Source organism: Bos grunniens, chromosome 3, assembly GCF_055505025.1.
Source record: "Bos grunniens cultivar Pamir isolate PY7600 chromosome 3, Bosgru_T2T1.0, whole genome shotgun sequence".
Lineage (NCBI taxonomy): Eukaryota > Metazoa > Chordata > Mammalia > Artiodactyla > Bovidae > Bos > Bos grunniens.
Window position 1 is genome coordinate 5,667,878 of NC_141167.1, and position 20,536 is coordinate 5,688,413.

Consider the following 20,536-nt stretch of genomic DNA (forward strand, 5'->3'; position numbering starts at 1 on the left):
CAGCTAACGGCTGTCTAGTCTTTCTCTCTCTTGCTAAGTGTAACCCTCCTTAAAGGCAAGGATTTCTACTCTGAATCTCTGTAGGCCTCTGGTACCTGAAAAATGCCCCGTACATGTGCACTCAATATAGAATATTTCCAAATGGTGTAGAAATTCACCCTTCCACCTGCAAACTCTGAAATAGCAGTTTCACTAAACTCTTCCAAAACTTGATTTCTAAAAAAAACCATTCAGGAGACTTTCCTGGTGGGCCGGTGATTAAGAATCCACCTTCCAATGCAGGGGACTCAGGTTCGATCTCTAGCTGGGGAACTAAGATCACACACCGCAGGCAACTAAGCCCACGAACCGCAACTACTGGGCCAGCGTGCTCTGCAGTGAGCTCTCCGAAACAAGAAGCCTGACTCCACAACTAAAGGAGCCCCTCTGGGCCACAACTAGAGAAGGCCCATGTGCCGCAACGAAGACCCAGTACAGCCAAAAATTTCAAAAAAATTAAAACACCTTTCACAACTGGATAGATGAAAAAGATCTCTTTTTCTAACTTGCATTTCACATTGGTAAAATTGGATGTTGTGTATATGTTTAGCGGTCATTTCTATTCCTTATTATGCCTTTTATTTTTCTGTTGGAAATTCAAAGTTCTTTCTCTCTCTCTCTCTTTTTTTTTTTTTTTGCAAACAGAAAAATAAGGTCAATGAACATTCAATCCATCAGACATCACTGGGCTGGCTTTGCTCTGTGCAGAGTTGCAAAACAACCAAGAGACCACCAGGCACACCCCCCTCCTCAACTGCAGGATCAGTAAGCTTCTCATTTCCAGGAGGGAGGTAAAGGATGATGAGGTATAACCATCAGACCAAGCCAACTTCAGGAGAGAAGCATTTTGCTCCCTGTGTGAGATTCATAAAAAACAATCAGTCTGAACAGGCAATTTGTCTCAAGAGGCAGGAGCTGCAATTTTATCATGTAATTAAATCCCCATGATAGTTGTAAAGAGATGCCATCACCTTTATCAGGGAGAGCTTCAGTGGGCTGCTCTCCTGCACGGTTCCCCAGAGTCTGTAAATGTCCTTCCAGGGCTGTTTACCCGTGGTTGTGCCCGCCAAGGACCAGGCTACTCCATCCCCCCTCGGCCACCGTGGATGGCAGTGCTCAAGGGCACCTTCGCTTCTGAGCATCCAGAAGAGCCCTCCTGGACTCTGGATGAGAGCAGCTCTTGACCTTTGGATGAGACAGCATTCGTGGTGTGTCTTGGCAGGATCTGCCCCGAGCTGGGTTGTGCTCTTTGGACATAAGTTAGCAAGGTGTCCCCACCCCCACCCCCGCCCTGTTGTATTCTTCCACATGATGGGAATGAGGTTTCTTAATAATGTGAAATCAGTACAGACGATTTAAGTCATTATTAATAGATGCACTTGATCTGAGGGAGCACGATGCTTTAATGCTTTGTTAAATGAGGTGTGCTGTGCTAATATTGTTATTTGGAGAGAAGGGTAGGCTACGTCCATGTTTTGGATTCTGATGTCTGTGTGACTGGCTTCAGTGGATGTGGGTATGTCCTGGGCTCTTAAAAGCAGAGTCTTGCAGGACTTCTCTGGTGGTCCAGTGGTTAAGGCTTCACCTTAAGATGCAGGGGGTGAGGGTTCAATCCCCAGGCTGAGAACGAAGATCCCACATACCTCATACCAAAAAACAAAAAAATAAAACAGAAGCAATATTGTAACAAATTCAATAAATACTTTTTAAAAAATGGTCCACAAAAAAAGCAGAGCCTTACATACCTGCCCAGCTTATTATTTTTAAGAAATGTTTTTCATTTTTTTGTGACTTGCTTCTTTCCCTTACATATTTTTTAACCGATGTATAGTTGGTTTGCAATGGTGTGTTAGTTTCACATGTACAGCAAAGAGATTCAGTTATACACTCATATATACATTCTTTTTCAGATTCTTTTCCCTTTTAGGTTATTACAAAATATTGAGTATATAGACTTCCCTGTGCTGTACAGTAGGTTCTTGTTTATCTATTTTATATATAGCAGTGTGTATGTTAATCCCAAATTCCTAATTTATTCTACATGGTAACCCTTGGTAACCTTAAGGGGGAAACTGCTGTCATTTTAAAAAGCTTTAGGGAGGGGGGATGAAGGAGGAGTGGCCTTTAGAAATTAAAAAAAGGAGAGTGAGGATCAAAAGATGTGTGAAAGTAAATCCATAGTAAGACCTGGGGTACTGTGCCCGGCAGTGTGTGTGCTCAGCCACTCACTCATGTCTGCCTCACTTTGACCTCATAAATTGTAGCCCACCAGGCTCCTCTGTCCATGGGACTCTCTAGGCAAGAATACTAGAGTGCTTGCCATTTCCTCCTCCAGGGGACCTTCCTGACCCAGGGATCAAACCTTCCTCTCCCTCACTGGCAGGCAAATTCTTTACCTCTGTGCCACCTGGGAAGCCCGAGCCAGGTGGTACAAACGTTGGATTTAGTCCCTGGACATTTACAGAAACAATTCATGTAGGAAGCAGGAAACCGACCAGGATAACGGGATGATACATTGGCATATGTGAGAAAGTGCTCAGACTTTCATGATGTCCCCAAAGGGGAATGACTTCTTGCCCCATTGTGTCCATTTACTCGGACACTTGACCCCAGAAGGAAGCCAGACCTTGGCCTCATGGTCTAGGAAAAAATCCACGCAGTAGTCCTTTTCCAAGAGCACGTGCCTCGTGGCCCAAACACGTGGAGTATCAAGGCCTCAAATAAGCAGGCTGACCCGGTAACAAACCCACTAGCTTCACATTTCAGGCTCAGCTGGGTTTTCCACAGAATGTCATCAGAGCTCATCCTCTGATGCTTCTGATGAAAAGAAAATCAATCATTCATCAATTCAACGGCAGGATGCAAAGATCCTGATATCACATGAAAATAATAATTACCATTTGAACACTAGCTTTTGTTTATCTCATTATCATTACAAGGTGGATTTTTTTTCATCTCATTTGATTGAGAAGCAAAAATCCCCTCTTGTTAGCTACCAAGTTACAGGCCTTGGTAGGGAGAAGAGTTTTTGTGTCTCTCATGGACAAAACATTACACTTGTAAGACCCTAACATATTCTTTACAAAGCCATATTCACATCCAGTGAACTACCTGGCCAGCTCCTAGAAAGATTTAGTCTGTTCGGATTCTGGGCTTCCCTTTCGAGCAATGGCTGCATGTTAGAGGCATCTGGAAAGTTTCTTACTTCGCTGATGCTCAAGCTGTACCCTCCAACCAATTACATCAGAATCTCTCAGGCTGGGATCCAGGCATCAGTGTTTCTAAAGCTCCAGTGATTCTGGAATTCAGCAATTCTTTACATGTACCATTATTTCTCCAGTTTGAGTTTTTTAGCAAGATTTTCCTAAAGAATGACCCGTATGTTTTCCATGTTCTCTGAAAGATTTTCAACCTTATCTATGCCTACTATATCTATGCCTACATCTCACTGCATTTTAGAGATAGCCATGTCACGAAATAAAATTCTCTGAGTCCACCCTGACCTCTTCCTAGTGACCCCAGAGCTCCAAGTGCCCCCACTTCTTTTCTAAATGCTCCCAATCCAACCTTCTCGTGAGCCATTTAAGGACCTTGCCCAAGACTGATGTCAGTTCAGGCTTTGAGGAATCAAGTTCTCTTCCTATTTGAAAACGAAAATTCTCATCTCCTGGTGCTTCTTCTGTTTTAGTCAGTTCCTCAAAGATTCTGACAGCTGCTAAGCAACTTTGTAGGTAAATTCACTCTTGAAAGAAACTGAGTTTTCATATCAACTGAAGCAGGCAGAGAAGATTAGTGGTGAATCACATCTTGAAGGCTATATGTTGCCTTTAAAGGAAGCCGAGAAGGGTGAGGATGATGAAAATGAGATACAAACAGTCCTCTGCCTATAATTTAATAGAATTACTTCTTTTTTTTTTTGATATTGAGTTGTATGAATTCCTTATATATTTTGGGTATCTTGCCGGACATATCTTTTGCAAATATCTTCTTTCATCCAGCAGGTTGCCTTTCTGATTTGTTGATGGTTTTGATGTGCAAACGTTTTCTAGTTTGAATAGGTCCCATTTGTGTGTTTTTGCTTTCGTTGCCCTTGCCATAGGAGACATATCCAAAGACATATTGGTTAGACTGATGTCAAAGAAGTTACTGCCTATATTTTCTTCTAGAAATTTTATGGCTTAAGCTCTTACATTTAAGAGTTTAATTCATTTTGAGCTTATTTTTGTATATGGTATAAGAGAGTGGTCCAGTTTCATCCTTCTGCATGTAGCCGTTCAGTTTTCCCAAAGCCATTCACTGGAGAGACGTTTTCACATCACACACGCTTGCATCCCTCGTTGCAGATTCACTGACCACATGTGCGTGGGTTTACTTCTGGGCTCTCTATCCTTTCCATTCATCTACATGCCTGCTACTGTGCCAGTACCACACTGTTTTAATTACTGTAGGTTTGTAGCTAAAGCTGTAGTAATTAAAATCTGAGAGTATGATACCTCCAGCTTTATTCTTCCTCCTCGAGATTGCTTTGACTGGGAATTCCCACATGTCCAGTGGTTAGGATTTGGTGCTTGCACTGGGGCCAGGGCTCAATCCTGGGCTGGGGAAAGAAGACCCTGTGAACCTCTAGGCGCAGGCAAGAAAATAAAATTTAGAAAAATTAAAAGATTGCTTTGGTTCTTTGAGGTCTTTTGTGGTTCTATACAAATTTTAAGATTATTTTTTCTAGTTGTGTGGAAAATGCCATTGATATTTTGATAGGGATTGCATTGAGTCTGTATATTGCTTTGGGTAGTATGAACATTTTAACGATACTGATCCTTCCAATCCTTGAGCACCAAAAATCTTCCTATTTGTTTGTGTCACCTTCAATTTCTTTCCTCAATGCCTTTCCATTTTCTAAAGTACAGATCTTTTACCTCCTTAGGTAAGCTTATCCCTAGGTATTTCATTCTTTTTGACACAATTGTAAATGGGATTGTTTTCTTCATTTCTCCTTCTGATAGTTCATTATTAGTGAATAGAGATGCAACAGATTTCTGTATATTAATTTTGCATCCTGCAACTTTACTCAATTCATTTACTGGTTCTAGTACTTTTTTGGTAAAATATTTGGAGTTTCCTATATATAATCTTATGTCATCTGCCAATATATAGTACCAGTTTGACTTCTTTCTTTCAATTTAAATGCCTTTTATTTCTTTTTCTTGCCTAATTGGTGCAGCCAGGGCTCTATGTGTTCCTTGAGGATAAATGTGTTATGCCTTTTTGTCTCTGAATCCCCCAAACCCAGCAACACATCCTAGAACATAATCTTACACAAATGATTACTGAATGAATAGGTGAATGAATGGGTGGACCTTGGGCCACTGGTGGGGGCTTTTTTTGTTTGTTTACTTTGACTTTTTTGATGTCATAGTCACACATACAGCTCTTTTTCCTTAAACAACAGCAACCCTGCTATGCTCCTGATAATCTCCATGTCCTACTTGTGAAGCCAATTCCGTCTCCCATGAGCTGTTTTTACAAAGCTCTCACGAAGAACAAAATCTGTTTCTGGGCTGCTACTCCCTGCCCACTGAAATCAAGCTTGGGTATTTAGGGCACTGTTGACAAATATAACACTTGGAAAGCTAAACTTAGCATAGAACACAGGGTGGAATGGCTCTTATCACTGGACTCACCTCCAGGCTTCCACCCCTTTTAAAAATAACCCATGACAACATGCGTCAGGTACAAAAGAATGCTCCAGTTTAAAGCACAGGCTCCAGCTGGATCCTGGATTATAGTTGCACATGAAAAGTCTTTCAGAAATGTATCTATTTACAAACTATCAGTCTGAGAATATAACAGGGCAAAATGGCTATGTTTAAAGAAATGAGATATCTGAAGAATTAATATCACTATTGAAATGAATAGAGCAACGACATAATCAGGAAATGAAAAGGGAAGAGTCAAAGATTTTATTTAGTGAATATTCTAGAAGGGAAATGGTCTTCAGTGATGCTGTGTACCATTCTCTGTATACTCTTGTCTCTTGTGTCCAAAGAAGCCTGTATGTTCCTTGCAAACACGATCTGTATCCTTTACCATTGCATTTTCCACAGTACCCAGCAGTGTTCTCAGTCACCCCATTGCCTACACTGTCTGCCATCCACATGAGCTCTTCAGCCTTCAAGACACAGTCAACTCAACCTATATGCCTGCACAAAGCCAACACAGACGAGCAGACAGACAGCCACACCTCTCCTATCCAGCACCCTGCAGTCCCCTTCTACAGAGGAGATGTGGGTTTTACCGTTGGAAGAAGCTCTAGGCCTTGGGTCAGCCTGTGGAATACATTTATGCCTGAAAGTCAGGTCTATGATGAGGGTAAAACACATCTTTATTAAGTCATACTGTTGTTTAGTTGCTAAGTCATGTCCAACTCTTTGTGACCCCAGGGACTGCAGCCTGCCAGACCCCTCTGTCCATGTCGTACTAAGACATTCTTGCCTGGCCCAGGCAAGAATATTGTAGTAGGTTGCCATTTCTTTCTCCAGTGGATATTCCCTACCCAAGGATCAAATCTATGTCTCCTGCATTGTAGGTGGATTCTTTACCACAGAGCCATCAGGGAAGTCCCCTTATTAAATCACGAAAGTGTTAGTTGCTGAGTCATGTCCGACTCTTTGTGACCCTATGGACTGTAGCCCGCCAGGCTGCTCTGTCCATGGGATTCTCCAGGCAAGAATACTGTGGTGGGTTGCCATGCTCTCCTCCAGGGAATCTTCCCGACCCAAGGATCAAACCTGGGTCTTGTACATCACAGGCAGATTCTTTACTATCTGAGCCACCATAAGAGCATCCAGTTTCCCCTCCACCCTTTACTGCAAGTTCCACTAAGAAAAACCAAGGGTATTCTGCTGGGTCCCCCTTTTCATGGAAATCTTGATGAAAGGAGCACCCCAGGGAATATAGGACCAAAATAAAGGCCCAACACAGAGATCCTGCTCAGGCTTCAGAAGGGCTTAAAGAGAGTAGGGAAGGTCAGTGGGCTGCTCTGGGGAATGGAGGAGACTGAGAGAGAGGCATGTGGGGAAAGAGGGTGCTTAGGAAGCCCAGATGTGACTAAGGAGCTGCTGCCTCTTGAGCCCTGCCCCTGATGTCAGAGCTTTCTTCCTGCTGTCTCCCTACTGGTTGCTTGTCTGCAGCACCACATAGCGACAGGTCCCTAGGCTACCGCTGGTACCAAGAGGATGGCGGCTACTGATATCTCCACTCCCTCCCCCGAGTGTCTGTGCCCAACTCTCCTGGGCACCAGCTCCACGGCTTCCCTTCCCAGGACCAGGCAGCGCCCTCCGACCCGCCTTCCTCCCTGCAGCCTCTGGGCCCGTGCTTTGTTACAGCTCAGCTTCAGGGAGCCCCACCGCACTGGCCCTTCCCAACTTTCCAGCAGGGGAAAACCAAGAACTGGAAAAATATGTGAGAACTGGGTTTTATCTATGCTATAAGAAAAAATAACCTCATTACTCTTTTTTTAAATTTTTTATTGAAGTATAGTTTATTTACAATGATTCAGAGTTACAGCAAAGAGATTCTGTTTTATTATATATGTGTGTGTGTGTGTGTGTGTGTGTATATATATATATATTCTTTTTCAGATTCTTTTCCATTATAGGTTAATACAAGATATTGAATATAGTTTCCCATGCTTACAGACTTATGTCTTATATGTAGTAGTGTGTATCTGTTAATCCCCAATTCCTACATGCATACATGCCAAGTCACTTAAGTTGTGTCTGACTCTTTGCGACCCCATGAACTGTAGCCCGCCAGTCCCCTCTGTCCTTGGAATTCTCCAGGCAAGAATACTGGATTGGGTTGCCATGCCCTGCTCCAGGGGATCTTCCCGACCCAGGGATCAAACCCATGTCTTCTGTGACTCCTGCATTGCAGGTGTATTCTTTACCGCTGAGCCATTAACCCCAAATTCGTAGTTTATTCTTAATTTATCCCTGTCCCTACTTTCACCTTTGGTAACCATAAGCTTGTTTTTTTGTCTGTGAGTCTACTTCTTTTTTTATAAATAAGTCAATTTGTATCATTTTTTTGGATTCCACATATAGGTGATATCATATTTCGCTTTCTCTGTTTGACCCACTTCACTTAGTATAATAATCTCTAGTTCCACCCATGTTGCAGCAAATGGCATTCATTCTTTTGTATGGCTAATATTCTTATTATATACGTATGTGTGTGTGTGTATGTGTACACACATCATCTTCTTTATCCATTCATCTGTTAATGAACATTTAGGTTGCTTCCATGTCTTGGCTATTGTATGTAAATAGTGCTGTTATGAACACTGCAGTGCATGTATCTTTTTTAATTAAGAGCTTTCATCTTTTCTGAATAAATGCCCAGGAGTGGAATTGCTGTGTCATATGGTAACTCCATTTTTAAACCTTATTAATGTTTAGACAATAAAATAATCCCTGAACTAGTAGCCAGTAACTAGTACATTACTAATAAAGAGCTGTTACCATTCATTAAAAACAATTGTGGCCTCTCTCATCTTCAGCAAGGGATGCACATTTTGGGATCAGTTCTCAACAGCTGGAAGAAACCCCCAGGCCCCAGATGACGATGCCTTTGGGAATCCCTGGTCTGTCCTACTATGGGGCCTCCGCCCGGGACACTTGTGCAGAGCCTGGCCATTTTTAGTGTCTGTCTGGATCTCCCTGACACAGCCTCGGGGCCAACACAGCCCTCGGAACATACATCTGCTCACCACTGGCCACAGCAGCTAAGGAAGAGGATGAAATGAAAGCAGCCATCCTACACAGCAGGAAAAAGAAGCCCGCCTGTTTCAGGCCGTCTGCCCGTGTGGTGTGGCGAACTGGTTGGGAGACACACAGATGGGCCTGGCTCTAGAGTTTACATGTACACAATCGCAAGGGGGTGGCCGAGCTCTTTGGCGTCTCAGTGGTCACATGATGCTGGTCATACCGAGTGACGGTTATCACATCAGAGCCCACAGGAGTTATAAATACACCACCACCCAGCCCCGGCTGGATGACAATTGAGTAATGACAATAGAAATAGCCCACACTCCAGAAGACCATCTTTCCCCTTCCTGGAGAGCCTTTCTGAGATCATCAGCATTGCGATGGACGGACAGCCAGAGCCAGTTAGAGGGAGACTTCAGATCTTTCAGAAGATGGAAAAAGAGCCTCAAGCAAGAGATGGGTCACCGGTTCTCGAGTACCACGCTGCCTTGGTCACAGGAGACCTGGAGCATCTGAAGCCCCTCATGGACAAGTTCTTCCAGGATGCTAATGTGGTGTTTGAGATCAAGAAGGACGAGATGGTGTGGCAGGTGAAATCCCCAGCCACGTTTGGACTGTCAGGTACCTTTGCTCTTTTAAAGTCCCGTTATTTTTAAGGAGCTACTAACACATGTCTGAACATATAGCTGCAGCATGTAGGCTGCTCACGACGGTGCTGCATTTAACAAGCTCGAGCCAAAGACATTGACAAGCCAAAATGCGTGGACGATTTTTCAGACGTAGTTTTAGGTGATCGGATATGAGCGATCACATTGGAAAAGCCAATCAGTGGGTGAGGAGTGCCCATGCGATGCTAGAAGTGGCCTCTTGTCTTTAAAAAGAGATCTGGTTTGGGTGTTGATCTGCCAGAGCCTGGATCTGGCAGCCAGGGGGTTGGGAGATAAAGCACACCTCTCCTTTGAGTATTCCTGGAGCGGGCCCTGGCAGGCAGCGCTGTGCATTTCCTCTCTGAATCTGTGAACTCCAGGGCTCCAGGGCAGAAGTGGGCACAGAGCCAGCACTGGGCAGGGCGAGCCCTCAGGAGACACTCCTCCTGGATCCCAGGGCAGCCCGGGAAGAGGGAGGAGAGGGGAGAAACCAGAGGTCCTTAGGTCGTATATGCCTGCATTCTTGTTGCCTGGACACTGTCGCTACGTGCCGGGCAGGCAAACATGCTCCCAAGTAAAGAGAAGCCCCCTTGCCCCCATCTGGGATGCATGGACTAGCTGACCACCAGGCTGCGGTGAGGCTTCCTCGGCTGGAGCTCTGCACTGGGCACCCTTCCGCCCTTGCCTCCCAGTGCTACCTGTTTACCGAGAGGGTTCACATGATGCAATAATGAGGACGCAAGGCTCTGTGATCAGCAAGCCAAGGGCCAGGGCCCTGTGCTCCTGACTCGTGAGCTCTGGCAGACCAAGAATGAGGAAGGGTGGTTTCCAGAGCACTGACACAGTCTGCCTACATGTCACATGGGGAGAAGGGAATAAACCCAGGCCCTGCCAAAGGGCTAAGCAGCTCAGAGCAGCCAGCGAGGCGGCAGGGGCTGCGGGGAAGCGAGCACAGGTCGTCTGGGCCGAAATCCCTCCCAGCCAAAGGCACTGCAGTGCCTTTCCAGGTCTCCTCTCCCTCACCTGTCCCAGACGGGGAGTGCATCTTCCTCCACAGGGCTGTGGGACGATCCAATCAAGAATGCCAACTGCCTGAATGTCTAATTAATGTATTTTTTAATCACATGCCTCACAGCCCTGGACACACTCGCAACATGCTGAAATGATGTAATTTCAAATAGATATTAATGTCAGCTCGTGGTCTGAATCAAAGTTTCCTTCCTCTTTACCACCTTAATCTTTCCACCCCTAAGAGTGCTGTTTTTCTGTGGCACAACTGTACGACAGGAAATCAGAGCACCCTGGCAGGGAAGGGATGTTGAGTTATTACCGAGCAAAGGGCAGCCCTGAGCGTTGGTGCTGGCCTGTGGCCTCAGCGCGAGCTGGGAAGACAGGATGGATGCTGCTGGCCTCCACGCTCTTTCAGCTCAGCCGCTTGACTGCTCCACGCTGGTCCAGTAGCAGAGATGACCCAGCCCAGGCTGAGAACAGGGGCCCCCATGCTTCCTGCAGCCAATTCAGCACCTCGTGAAGGGAGCCATGGGGAAGAGAAGACACAGGTTCACGGTGGCCAGCCCCTGGGTGCCACACCCATGATAGAATGCTGGCCCCCTGGAGCTTGCGGTCCCAGGAAACCATTCCCAGAGAGGATGATGCTAAGGGGTAGCTCAGATGGTAAACAATCTGCCTGCAATGCAGAAGGCCCAGGTTCTATCCCTGGGTGTGGAAGATCCCCTGGAGAAGGAAATGGCAACCCACTCCAGTACTCTTGCCTGGAGAATCCCGTGGACAGAGGAGCCTGGTGGGCTACAGTCCATGGGTCCCAAAGAATCAGACATGACTGAGAGTCTAACACTTTCACGCACACATTTTTCACACACCACAGGGAGAGAAGCCTGCAGGGACCTGGAGAAGGGGGCTGGCCCTAAGCTACGGCAGAGCTAAACGGCCCTCCACTGCCTCTTCCTGTGAGTCCAGAGGAAGATTTTGGCATCTTGGCTGGGTGAACAGAGCTGCTGATGGTGGGTAGAGTAGAGCTGGGAACTTAGCATGCCCTAGAAAACGGAGTACCTGCTTCCTGGCCCCTCAGTACGTAAATTTCCCATCTAGGGAAAATGAGTAGAATCAAGAAGGAGGAGCTGGGCCCTACAAGAATGTATTCTCGCCTGGAGAATTCCATGGACAGAGGAGCCTGGCAGCCTACAGTCCATGGGGTCGCAGAGAGTTGGACGCGAATGTAGGTCACTGTTATCATCAAGGGCCAGATCAATGCCTCCATCAAATCAGACCCAGTGAAGACAGGGGTCCATGTAGGACCACATCCCCGGGGCCTCCAGCCACCATCACCCACCACCAGGATAACAGGCCCCTCTTCTCCCAGCAGTGCACAACCTCCAGGCTGGGCCCTGGGGACCCGGGGTCAGGCTAGAACCCTGCGCTACATTGAGGTAGGTAATTATGAGTGGTCTTTCAAAACCGCTCAGCATGGGTCCCATGAAGGAGGTGGCCTGTGAAAAGGGTCTCCTCCACAGCTCATTACAGCCACGGTATCGATTCTTCCATCATTATCAGAAGGCATCCCTGCCATGTGAAATCCTGTCCCTTGAAGTGTATTCACCAGGGACAGCTCTCCCCATTTCCAGGAGCGCTCGTGGCTGCTAACAACCTTCCATGGGCCTTTTGAAAGCCCAAAGTTTTCAGAGAAGTGAAATGTATAGCTCCTGCTCCATTCATCCTTCAAGAAAGAGCAACCTTACACACACACAGACACACATATGCGTGCACACACAAAACCCTAAAAAGCGCAAAGAAACAAACCAGGATTGTGCTCAATGCAGACCAGCACATCAAAGGGTGCTTCTGAAAACCGGCCACTTCCAAGACAACTAAACTTTCCGAGTCCTTTTCTTGAGCAGCCTTGGTGATGTGGGTCAGTTTGTTTTGCCTGTTGTTTTCTCCTCTTAATGATAAAGGGGGTAAAATCAGGGACTCAAAAAGAGAGGGCTTGGATTCCAGAAAAATCCACAGCTCACTTTCCGCCCGCCGGCTGCCCTAATTCAGAGCCTTGAAAGTGTGAATTCCACCTTAAATGCTCCTGCTTGTTCAGCTTTTAACTCCTCACATCTTACCTGAGTCCCCAGTCACCCTCATATTTGGCAAAACCCTCTTGCTTCTCAGTAACACCCCTCTGCCCGCCGCCGCCCCAATCTCTCGGTCTCGGTTTCAGCCTCTCCTTTCTGTTGCTTCTCTCCCCCAGGTCTCCATCTCTGCCCTCTCCAGGACGCTCTCTGTCCTGTTTCGCCCTCTCTTTCCCCCCTCACACTGCCTTCCCTCGCTGTCTCTCTACCCCTCTCTGTCAGCGTTCTTTAACCTCTACCCCCGAGACCTCCCTCCATCCCTTGTCTGTGGTCCAGTCGGATCTCACCCGTTTCTCTGTCCCTAAGGCCAGAGCATCTTCGAGTAGCTTCCCACATGCCCACCTGGCCCCTTCTCCTAACAGATGGTTTCCCCCATTTCAGTCTTAACGGACACCGTCCCCCCACGAGCGCCCCCCTCTCACCTTCCCTCTCCCCACCCGCTCCCCAGGCCTCTGGACCCTGGAGTACAAGCGCGAGCTCACCACGCCCCTGTGCATCGCCGCGGCCCAGGGCCACACGGCCTGCGTGCGCCACCTGCTCGGCCGCGGCGCCGACCCCGACGCCAGCCCGGGCGGCCGCGGCGCCCTGCACGAGGCCTGCCTGGGGAGCCACACGGCCTGCGCCCGGCTGCTACTGCAGCACCGCGCCGACCCCGACCTGCTCAGCGCCGAGGGCCTGGCGCCCCTGCACCTCTGCCGCACGGCCGCCTCGCTCGGGTAAGGACCCAGGGCCCCGACCCCAACCCCAACCCCGACCCCCGACCCCGCCCCCGGACGCCTTGCCCTGCACAGCCTGGTTGAGAGCCCCAGGCCCGCCCCCTGTTGGGCCCACCCACGGGCCCCATGGCCCCGCCCCCAGACCCGGGCCCCGCCCACCGACACCGACACCTCCCCCCCGACCCCGCCCCCGGACGCCCTGCCCTGCACGGCCCGGCTAAGCGCCCCCAGGCCCCGCCCCGTAGGCCCCGCCCCCAGATCCGGGTCCCGCCCACCGCCAGCCTTGTCCCAGAGCCCGGAGCCCGCGGCCAGCGCCATGATCGCCGCCGTCCGTCTCGGCCCCGCGGCGGCCACCAGGCCCGCTCCGCCCGCGCCCCCTGCCCAGCCTCGGGCCCCAGCCCGGGCCGCGCCGCTTTAATTAGTGCTTGATTGCGAGCGCGGGGGGGGCGGCGCCACACGGAGGTAATGAGCCGGTGATCACCGGCCCGCAGACGCCCGCGCTGGAGAATGCTAAAAGGCCACTGGCGGGGTTGGAGCCTGAAAAATTAGGGTTTTTAATGATAATTTTATGCAGAATAATTGTCACAGTGTGACATAAATGGTTAGCTCCTCGGGCGGGGCTTCGGAGCCCCGCAAGCCAGTCGAGCTGTGCCCACATATTCTAGGACTACCCCCACCCCGACCCCAGGCCCAGGTGCCCGGCTTCTAGAAATTCTGCCGGTTCCGGGTCCAGCCCCGCGGCTGTCCTTGCGGAGGTCTGTCCACTTGGGATCCAGTAGGTCCTGGGAGACGCGGCGGGGGCCCCATGTCATCACATGGGCCTTTTCTTCCCAGGTTCCCAGCTTGCCTTGTGTCCATCTTGACGTTTCTTTTAGTCAAAATGTTCTAGTCCCTGTTCTTGGGTTTCAGTTTTCATGGCCTTCTGTCTCTATGCTGCTGCTGCTGCTGCTAAGTCGCTTCAGTCGTGTCCGACTCTGTGCGACCCCATAGACGGCAGCCCACCAGGCTCCCCTGTCCCTGGGATTCTCCAGGCAAGAATACTGCAGTGGGTTGCCATTTCTGTCTCTATGGTGAGGATTAAATAAAAGCATCATGTTAAGTGCAGGCAGGCAGGACTTCTGGGCTCTCAGGGATCAAGATGGGGGCACCACCTACCAATGTCACCTGTGTTCAGAGCAGGGACTCAGGAAGCCACGTGGACCACCAGGAGGCTTGAAAGTGACTGAAGGACGGTGACTGAAAACAATATAATATCTAAAAGCAGCATTGCTGCTGCTGCTGCTAGGTCACTTCAGTCGTGTCCGACTCTGTGCGACCCCATAGACGGCAGCCCACCAGGCTCCCCCATCCCTGGGATTCTCCAGGCAAGAGTACTGGAGTGGGGTGCCATTGCCTTCTCCAAAAAGCACATTACTGAGCTGTAATTGCATGTAGTAAGGTGCACATGCTTAAAGTATGCAATCTGATAAATTTGGAGACAGGAAAGCAGGTGAAACCATCCCTATAAGCAAGATTGTGAACCCAGCCATCACCAGCAAAATGTTCCCTTGTCCCACTGGAACCTCTCCCTCCCCCTTCTCCAATTTCCCACTGACCTGTTTTTTTGTCACTGTAGTTTAGTCTGAATTTGCTGGAATTCTGTGTAAATGGAATGTAGTCTCTTGCCTGACATCTTTCATGCAAAAATATTACTTTCAGATTTTTTTTCTTGAATCATTTATTTTTTATTTTTATATTGGAGTATAGTTTGATCAACAATGTTGTCTTAGTCTCAGGTGTACAGTGAAGTGATTCAGTTATACAAGTGTTTTTCTGTGGTTCAGTCACCAAGTTGTGTTGGACTCTTTGGGACCCGATGAGTAAGTAGATACATAGATCTATTATTTTTCAAATTCTTTTCCCATTTAAGTTAGAGCAGAGTTCCCTGTGCTGTACACTAGGTCCTTGTTGGTCTATTATAAATATATCTGTGTACATGTCAATCCCCATACTTTTGATATTTATTATACTGTTTTGTATATCCATAATTCACTCCTCTTCATTGGTGAATGGTATTCCTTGGTACAGAATAACGCAATGTGTCTATCCACTCATATGTTAAAAGACACTTGATCATTTCCGACTTGAGGCTATTGCAAGTAAAGCTGCTGTGAACATTCATGTACCAGCCTTTGTCTGAGTTTATGCTTTCATTCCTCCTGGATAAATACCTAGGCATAGCTGTGTCACATGATATGATTAGCAAATGACCAAGCTGCGTTCCAGTTGGAACTACCATTTTACATTCCCACCAGTTATGTATGATTGTTCCTGCTGCTTCCCATCCTCACTGACACTTGGTACAGTCACTGTTTAGCTGTTAGACATTCTATAGGGATTTAGAACTATTCCACTGCAGTTTTGATTTGCATCTTCCTAATAACAAGTGATGTTGGGCATCTTCTCATGTACTTATTTAGCATACATTTATTTTCTTTGGTGAAGTGCTTGTTCATATCTTGTGCCTTTTAAAAATACTGGGTTGTTTGTTTTTTTCTTAAATTTTGAGATTTCTTTATATTTTCTGGGTAAAAGTCCCTTATCAGGTATGTGGTTAATAAATATTATCTTCCAGTCTCTGGGTTATAGTTTCTTTCCTTAAAAGTGTCCTTTCTTACTTTTGGTGGAATCTAACTGGTGGTTCAGATGGTGAAGAATCTGCCTGCAATGCAAGAGACCCAGGTTCGAGTCCCGGGTTGGGAAGATCCCCTGGAGAAGGGAAGGGCAACCCACTCCAGTATTCTTGCCTGGAAAATTCCATAGACAGAGGAGCCTGGAGATTACAGTTACAGTCCATGGGATTGCAAAGAGTCAGATACGACTGAGTGATTAACCCTTACAACTGATCAATTTTTTTAATTTTAGGAATCATGTTGCGTTATTTTCTGTAAAATAAAACAACTTTGCCCAACCATGACCACAACATTTCCTCCTATGTTTCCCTCTAAAAATTTTAATAACTTTATATGTTACATTTAAGTGTATGACCCATTTTGAGTTAGTGTCTGAATATGGTGTGAGGTAGGAATTGAGGCTTTCTTTTTTTCCTCTGCCTGTGGTTATGCAACAGTTCCAGCACTATTTGTCAGGAGCCTTTTCTTTCTCCACGGGTTTGCCTTTGCACTTTAGTTGAAAGTCGACTTAAGGACATATGCTGTTGCTGCTGCTGCTGCTGCTGCTACTAAGTCGCTTCAGTCGTGTCCAGCTCTGTGCGACCCCATAGAGCCCACCAGGCTCCCCCATCCCTGGGATTCTCCAGGCAAGAACACTGGAGTGGGTGCCATTGCCTTCTCCAATGCATGAAAGTGAAAAGTGAAAGTGAAGTCTCTCAGTCATGTCGGACCCTTAGCGACCCCTTGGACTGCAGCCCACCAGGCTCCTCCGTCCTTGGGGTTTTCCAGGCAGGAGCACTGGAGTGGGTGCCATCGCCGTCTCCATAAGGACGTACGTATGGGTTTATTTCTGGCTCTCTTATCACGTACACATAAGACAGGGCAAGGCCTGACTGATTCAGTAAAGGCCCAAGGAGCCCCTCCTAGATTCAGAGACTTTTAACACTTACATACACAGTGAGAAGAAAAACAGCCAAAGGTTCCAATTCTGCATGGTCCTGCCCTACACACCACAAAAGACAACACCCGTACAGAAGGAGATACATTATGGCAGTGTGACTTGCAGGATACCTGTTGTAGCACACCTGAATCTAGATGTCAGGTGAGCAGCTTTATAGTCCACAGCTCTACTCTGAGGGGGGCAGGCAGGAAGTCCCAAACAGCACCAGAACCCAGGAAGTGATAAGAAACAGCTCAGGACAGCCTCCCAGGGGACACAGGGAGGCGAGTGGACAAGGGTCTTATAGCAGCCCCTTAACAAGTTCTGGAGGATCGCAGGGTGCTCTGCCAAGACTTAGGCCAGCAGTGGTTCAAACTTCTGTTTGTGTGGCCAGTGTGGGTACACGCAAGGCCACCAGGGCGCCCTTGCAGAGCCATTGCTCTATGCCTCTGTTCTGTTATTCCTTGCTCTATTGGTCTTTTTTGACACCAGTACCACCTTGTACTGAATGCTGTAGCTCCGTAAGAAATCTTGAAGTCAGGTCGCATAAATTCTCCAGCATCGTTTAAAGTTGTTTTGACTTTTCTAGCCTCTTCACATTTCCACATAAATTTTAAAATCAGTTTATCAGTTTCTACAAAAAAGAAAAAAAAGTCTGCTGTGTCTTGACTGAGGTTGATGTGAATCTATAGATCAACCTGGGGAGACTTGACATAAAAATATTGAATCTTTCAACCCATGAACACAATAAATCTCTCCATTTATTTAGCTCCTAGTTTCTTTTAACTTCATTTGATAGTTTTTAGTGTACAATGCTTGCATACATTTTTCAGATTTATCCCTAAGTTCTTAATTTCTGATGCTTTTGTAAGTGGTATTTTTATTTAAATTTCTGTGGTGGTAGCTACTATATAAATTAATAAGAATTTATTTTTGTGTATTAATTTGCAACCTGCAACCTTGCTAAGCTTAGTATTTGTTCTAGTAGCCTATCATAAATTCCAAAAGATTTCTATGACAATCATGTCATCTTCAAATAAACAGTTTTACTTCCTTTCCAGTCTGGATGCCTTGTTATTGCTTTATTGCACTAGATAGAACCTCCAGTTCTCTGTTGAATAGAAGCAGTGAGCGAAAACAACTTTCCTTATTTCTAATCTTAGAGGGCTTAAATCTTTCACCATTGGGTATGATATTGGATGTAGGTATTTTGTAGATGGTTTTTTTTCAGATTGAGAGAATGCCCTTCTATCCCTGGTTTGCGGAGAGTTTTTTCTATGAATGGATGTTGGATTTTCTCAGATGCCTTCTCTGCATATATTGAGTTGTTCCCGAGGCTTCCCAGCTGGCACTAGTGGTAAAGAACCTCCCTGCCAATGCAGGAGATGTAAGAGATCCCCCGGAGAAGGCAATGGCAACCCACTCCAGTATTCTTGCTGGGAAATCCCATGGACAGAGGAAATCCCATGGACATAGGAGTTGATCCTGTGTGTGTATTTTTAGTCTGTTAATATAATTATTTACACTGGTTGACTTTCAGATGTTAAACCAACCTTGCATTCTTCAGACCACAATTTATAAATTCCTGGGTTTGATTTGCTGGAATTCTTAAAACATCTGTATCTATGTTTGTGAGAGGTATTGATCTGCAGTTTTTTCTTGTAATGTTTTTGTCTGGTTTTGATATCTGAGTTAATGCTAGCCTCAAAAATGAGCTGAGAAGTTCTTGTGTAAAATTAATTTTTTTCTTCCTTAAGTGTGTGGTAGAAATCATCAGTAAAGCTGTCTTGGCCTGGAGTTTTGTTTTTGAGCAGATTTTCAGCTATGAATTCAATTTCTTTAATGGCTATAGTGGCGTTCAGGTTATTTCTTTCCTGAGTGAGCTTTGATAGCTTGTATCTTTCAAGAGATTTACCTCTTTCATCTAAGTTGTTAAATGTATTGTCATAAAGTTGTTTTCTATTATCCTTTTAATAGCTGCAGAATCTGTAGTCACCACTTTCATTCACAATAATGGAATTTGTGGTTTTTATTCTTTCTCCCCTGATCAGTCTATTTTGGGTTTTACTAATTTTTTTTTATTTTACTGTTTTATTTTTCATTGATTTCTGATATGATCCTCATTTCCTCTTTCCTTTGCTTACATTGAATTTCATTTGCTCTTGTCTTTCTGATTTGTAAGATGGCAGCTAATGTCTTTGATTTGATGGGTTTTTATTTTCTAATATGACTTCCCAGTGGCTCAGTTGATAAAGAATCTGTCTGTGATGCAGGAGACCTGGGTTCAATCCCTGGGTGGGGAACATCCCCTGGAGAAGGAAATGGCAGCCCACTCCAGTGTTCTTGCTGGGAAATCCAATGGGCAGAGGAGTCTGATGGGCCACAGTCCATGGTATTTCAGTGTTACACATGTACCCACTATGCACTACTTTAGCTGAATCCCACATGCTTTACGGAGAAGGCAATGGCACACCACTCCAGTACACTTGCCTGGAAAATCCCATGGATGGAGGAGCCTGGTAGGCTGCAGTCCATGGGGTCGCTAGGAGTTGGACACGACTGAACGACTTCACTTTCACTTTTCACTTTCATGCACTGGAGAAGGAAATGGCAGCCCACTCCAGTGTTCTTGCCTGGAGAATCCCAGGTATGGGGGAGCCTGGTGGGCTGCCGTCTATGGGGTCGCACAGAGTCGGACACGACTGAAGCGACTCAGCAGCAGCAGCAGCACAGTATACTCTTTTCCATCTGCAATAGTAATCTATTGCTGATAACAAATTACGACAAACTAGAGACTTACTACAGCACACATTTATTGTTTCGCAGTTTCTATGGGTAGAGCTTGGGCATGGCTTCACTGAGCCCTCAACTGCAGAAGCTCTCACAAGACTGCAATCAAGGTGTCAACAAGGGTTAGGGTCTCACTTGAAGGGTCAGCTAGGGAAGAATCTGCTCCTGGATTCATAGAGTTACAGGCAGAATTCAGTTCTCTGGGACTAATGGACTGAGGGGCTCAGTTCCTGGCTGACTATTGATTAAAGGCGGTGCTCAGTTTGTGTCTTTATTTTTCAAATGGATCTCTTGTAGTCAGGGTATACCTGAGTCTTTTTTAATCCAATCTGGTAGTCTTTGCCTTTTAATTGAGTGTTTAGATCATTTACGTTTAATAAGATTTTAATATGCTTATGTTCACATCAAACAGCCTGTTATTTTTTTCTATTTGTTTCATCCGTCCTTTGTTCCCTTTTTCTCTTTTTCTACCTTCTTCTGAATCAAGTATTTTTCATGATTCCACTTTATCTCCTTTTTTGATTTGTTACACATAACTTTTTGTTCCATTATTTTAGTAGTTGCTTTAGGGTTCATAGACTACATCTTTGTTTTATCACAGTCTGCCCTCAAGTAATGTTATACTATTTTATGTATAATATAAAAAACCCATATGACTATTCTTTCATTTCTCTCCTCCTGACCTTTGTGCTATTGGTATCATATATTTTACTTCTGTATATAAGTCCCAGAATACATTGTTAATATTTTTGTTCAAACAGTCAATTATCTTTTATTGAAATAATGAGAAAAAAGCTTGTATGTTTAGCCATGTGGTTCCCATTTTCAGCTCCCTTCATTCCTCTGTA

The 20,536-nt window shown here is 46.1% G+C and overlaps 1 protein-coding gene across 3 annotated transcripts in view; it reads left to right on the top strand.

The window, feature by feature from the left end:
- Positions 1 to 20,536, top strand: part of ASB18 (ankyrin repeat and SOCS box containing 18) — a 73,203-nt gene that overhangs the window by 14,591 nt on the left and 38,076 nt on the right. The window contains exons 2-3 of one of the 3 annotated variants that reach the window (XM_086376682.1): positions 9,306 to 9,428; positions 13,040 to 13,307. In XM_086376682.1, coding sequence (XP_086232808.1) covers positions 9,306 to 9,428; positions 13,040 to 13,307 — 391 coding nt within the window. Of the gene's footprint in view, positions 1 to 9,047; positions 9,429 to 13,039; positions 13,308 to 20,536 lie in introns of those variants that run through there. The other 2 variants (XM_086376661.1, XM_086376672.1) reach the window with 2 other exon arrangements.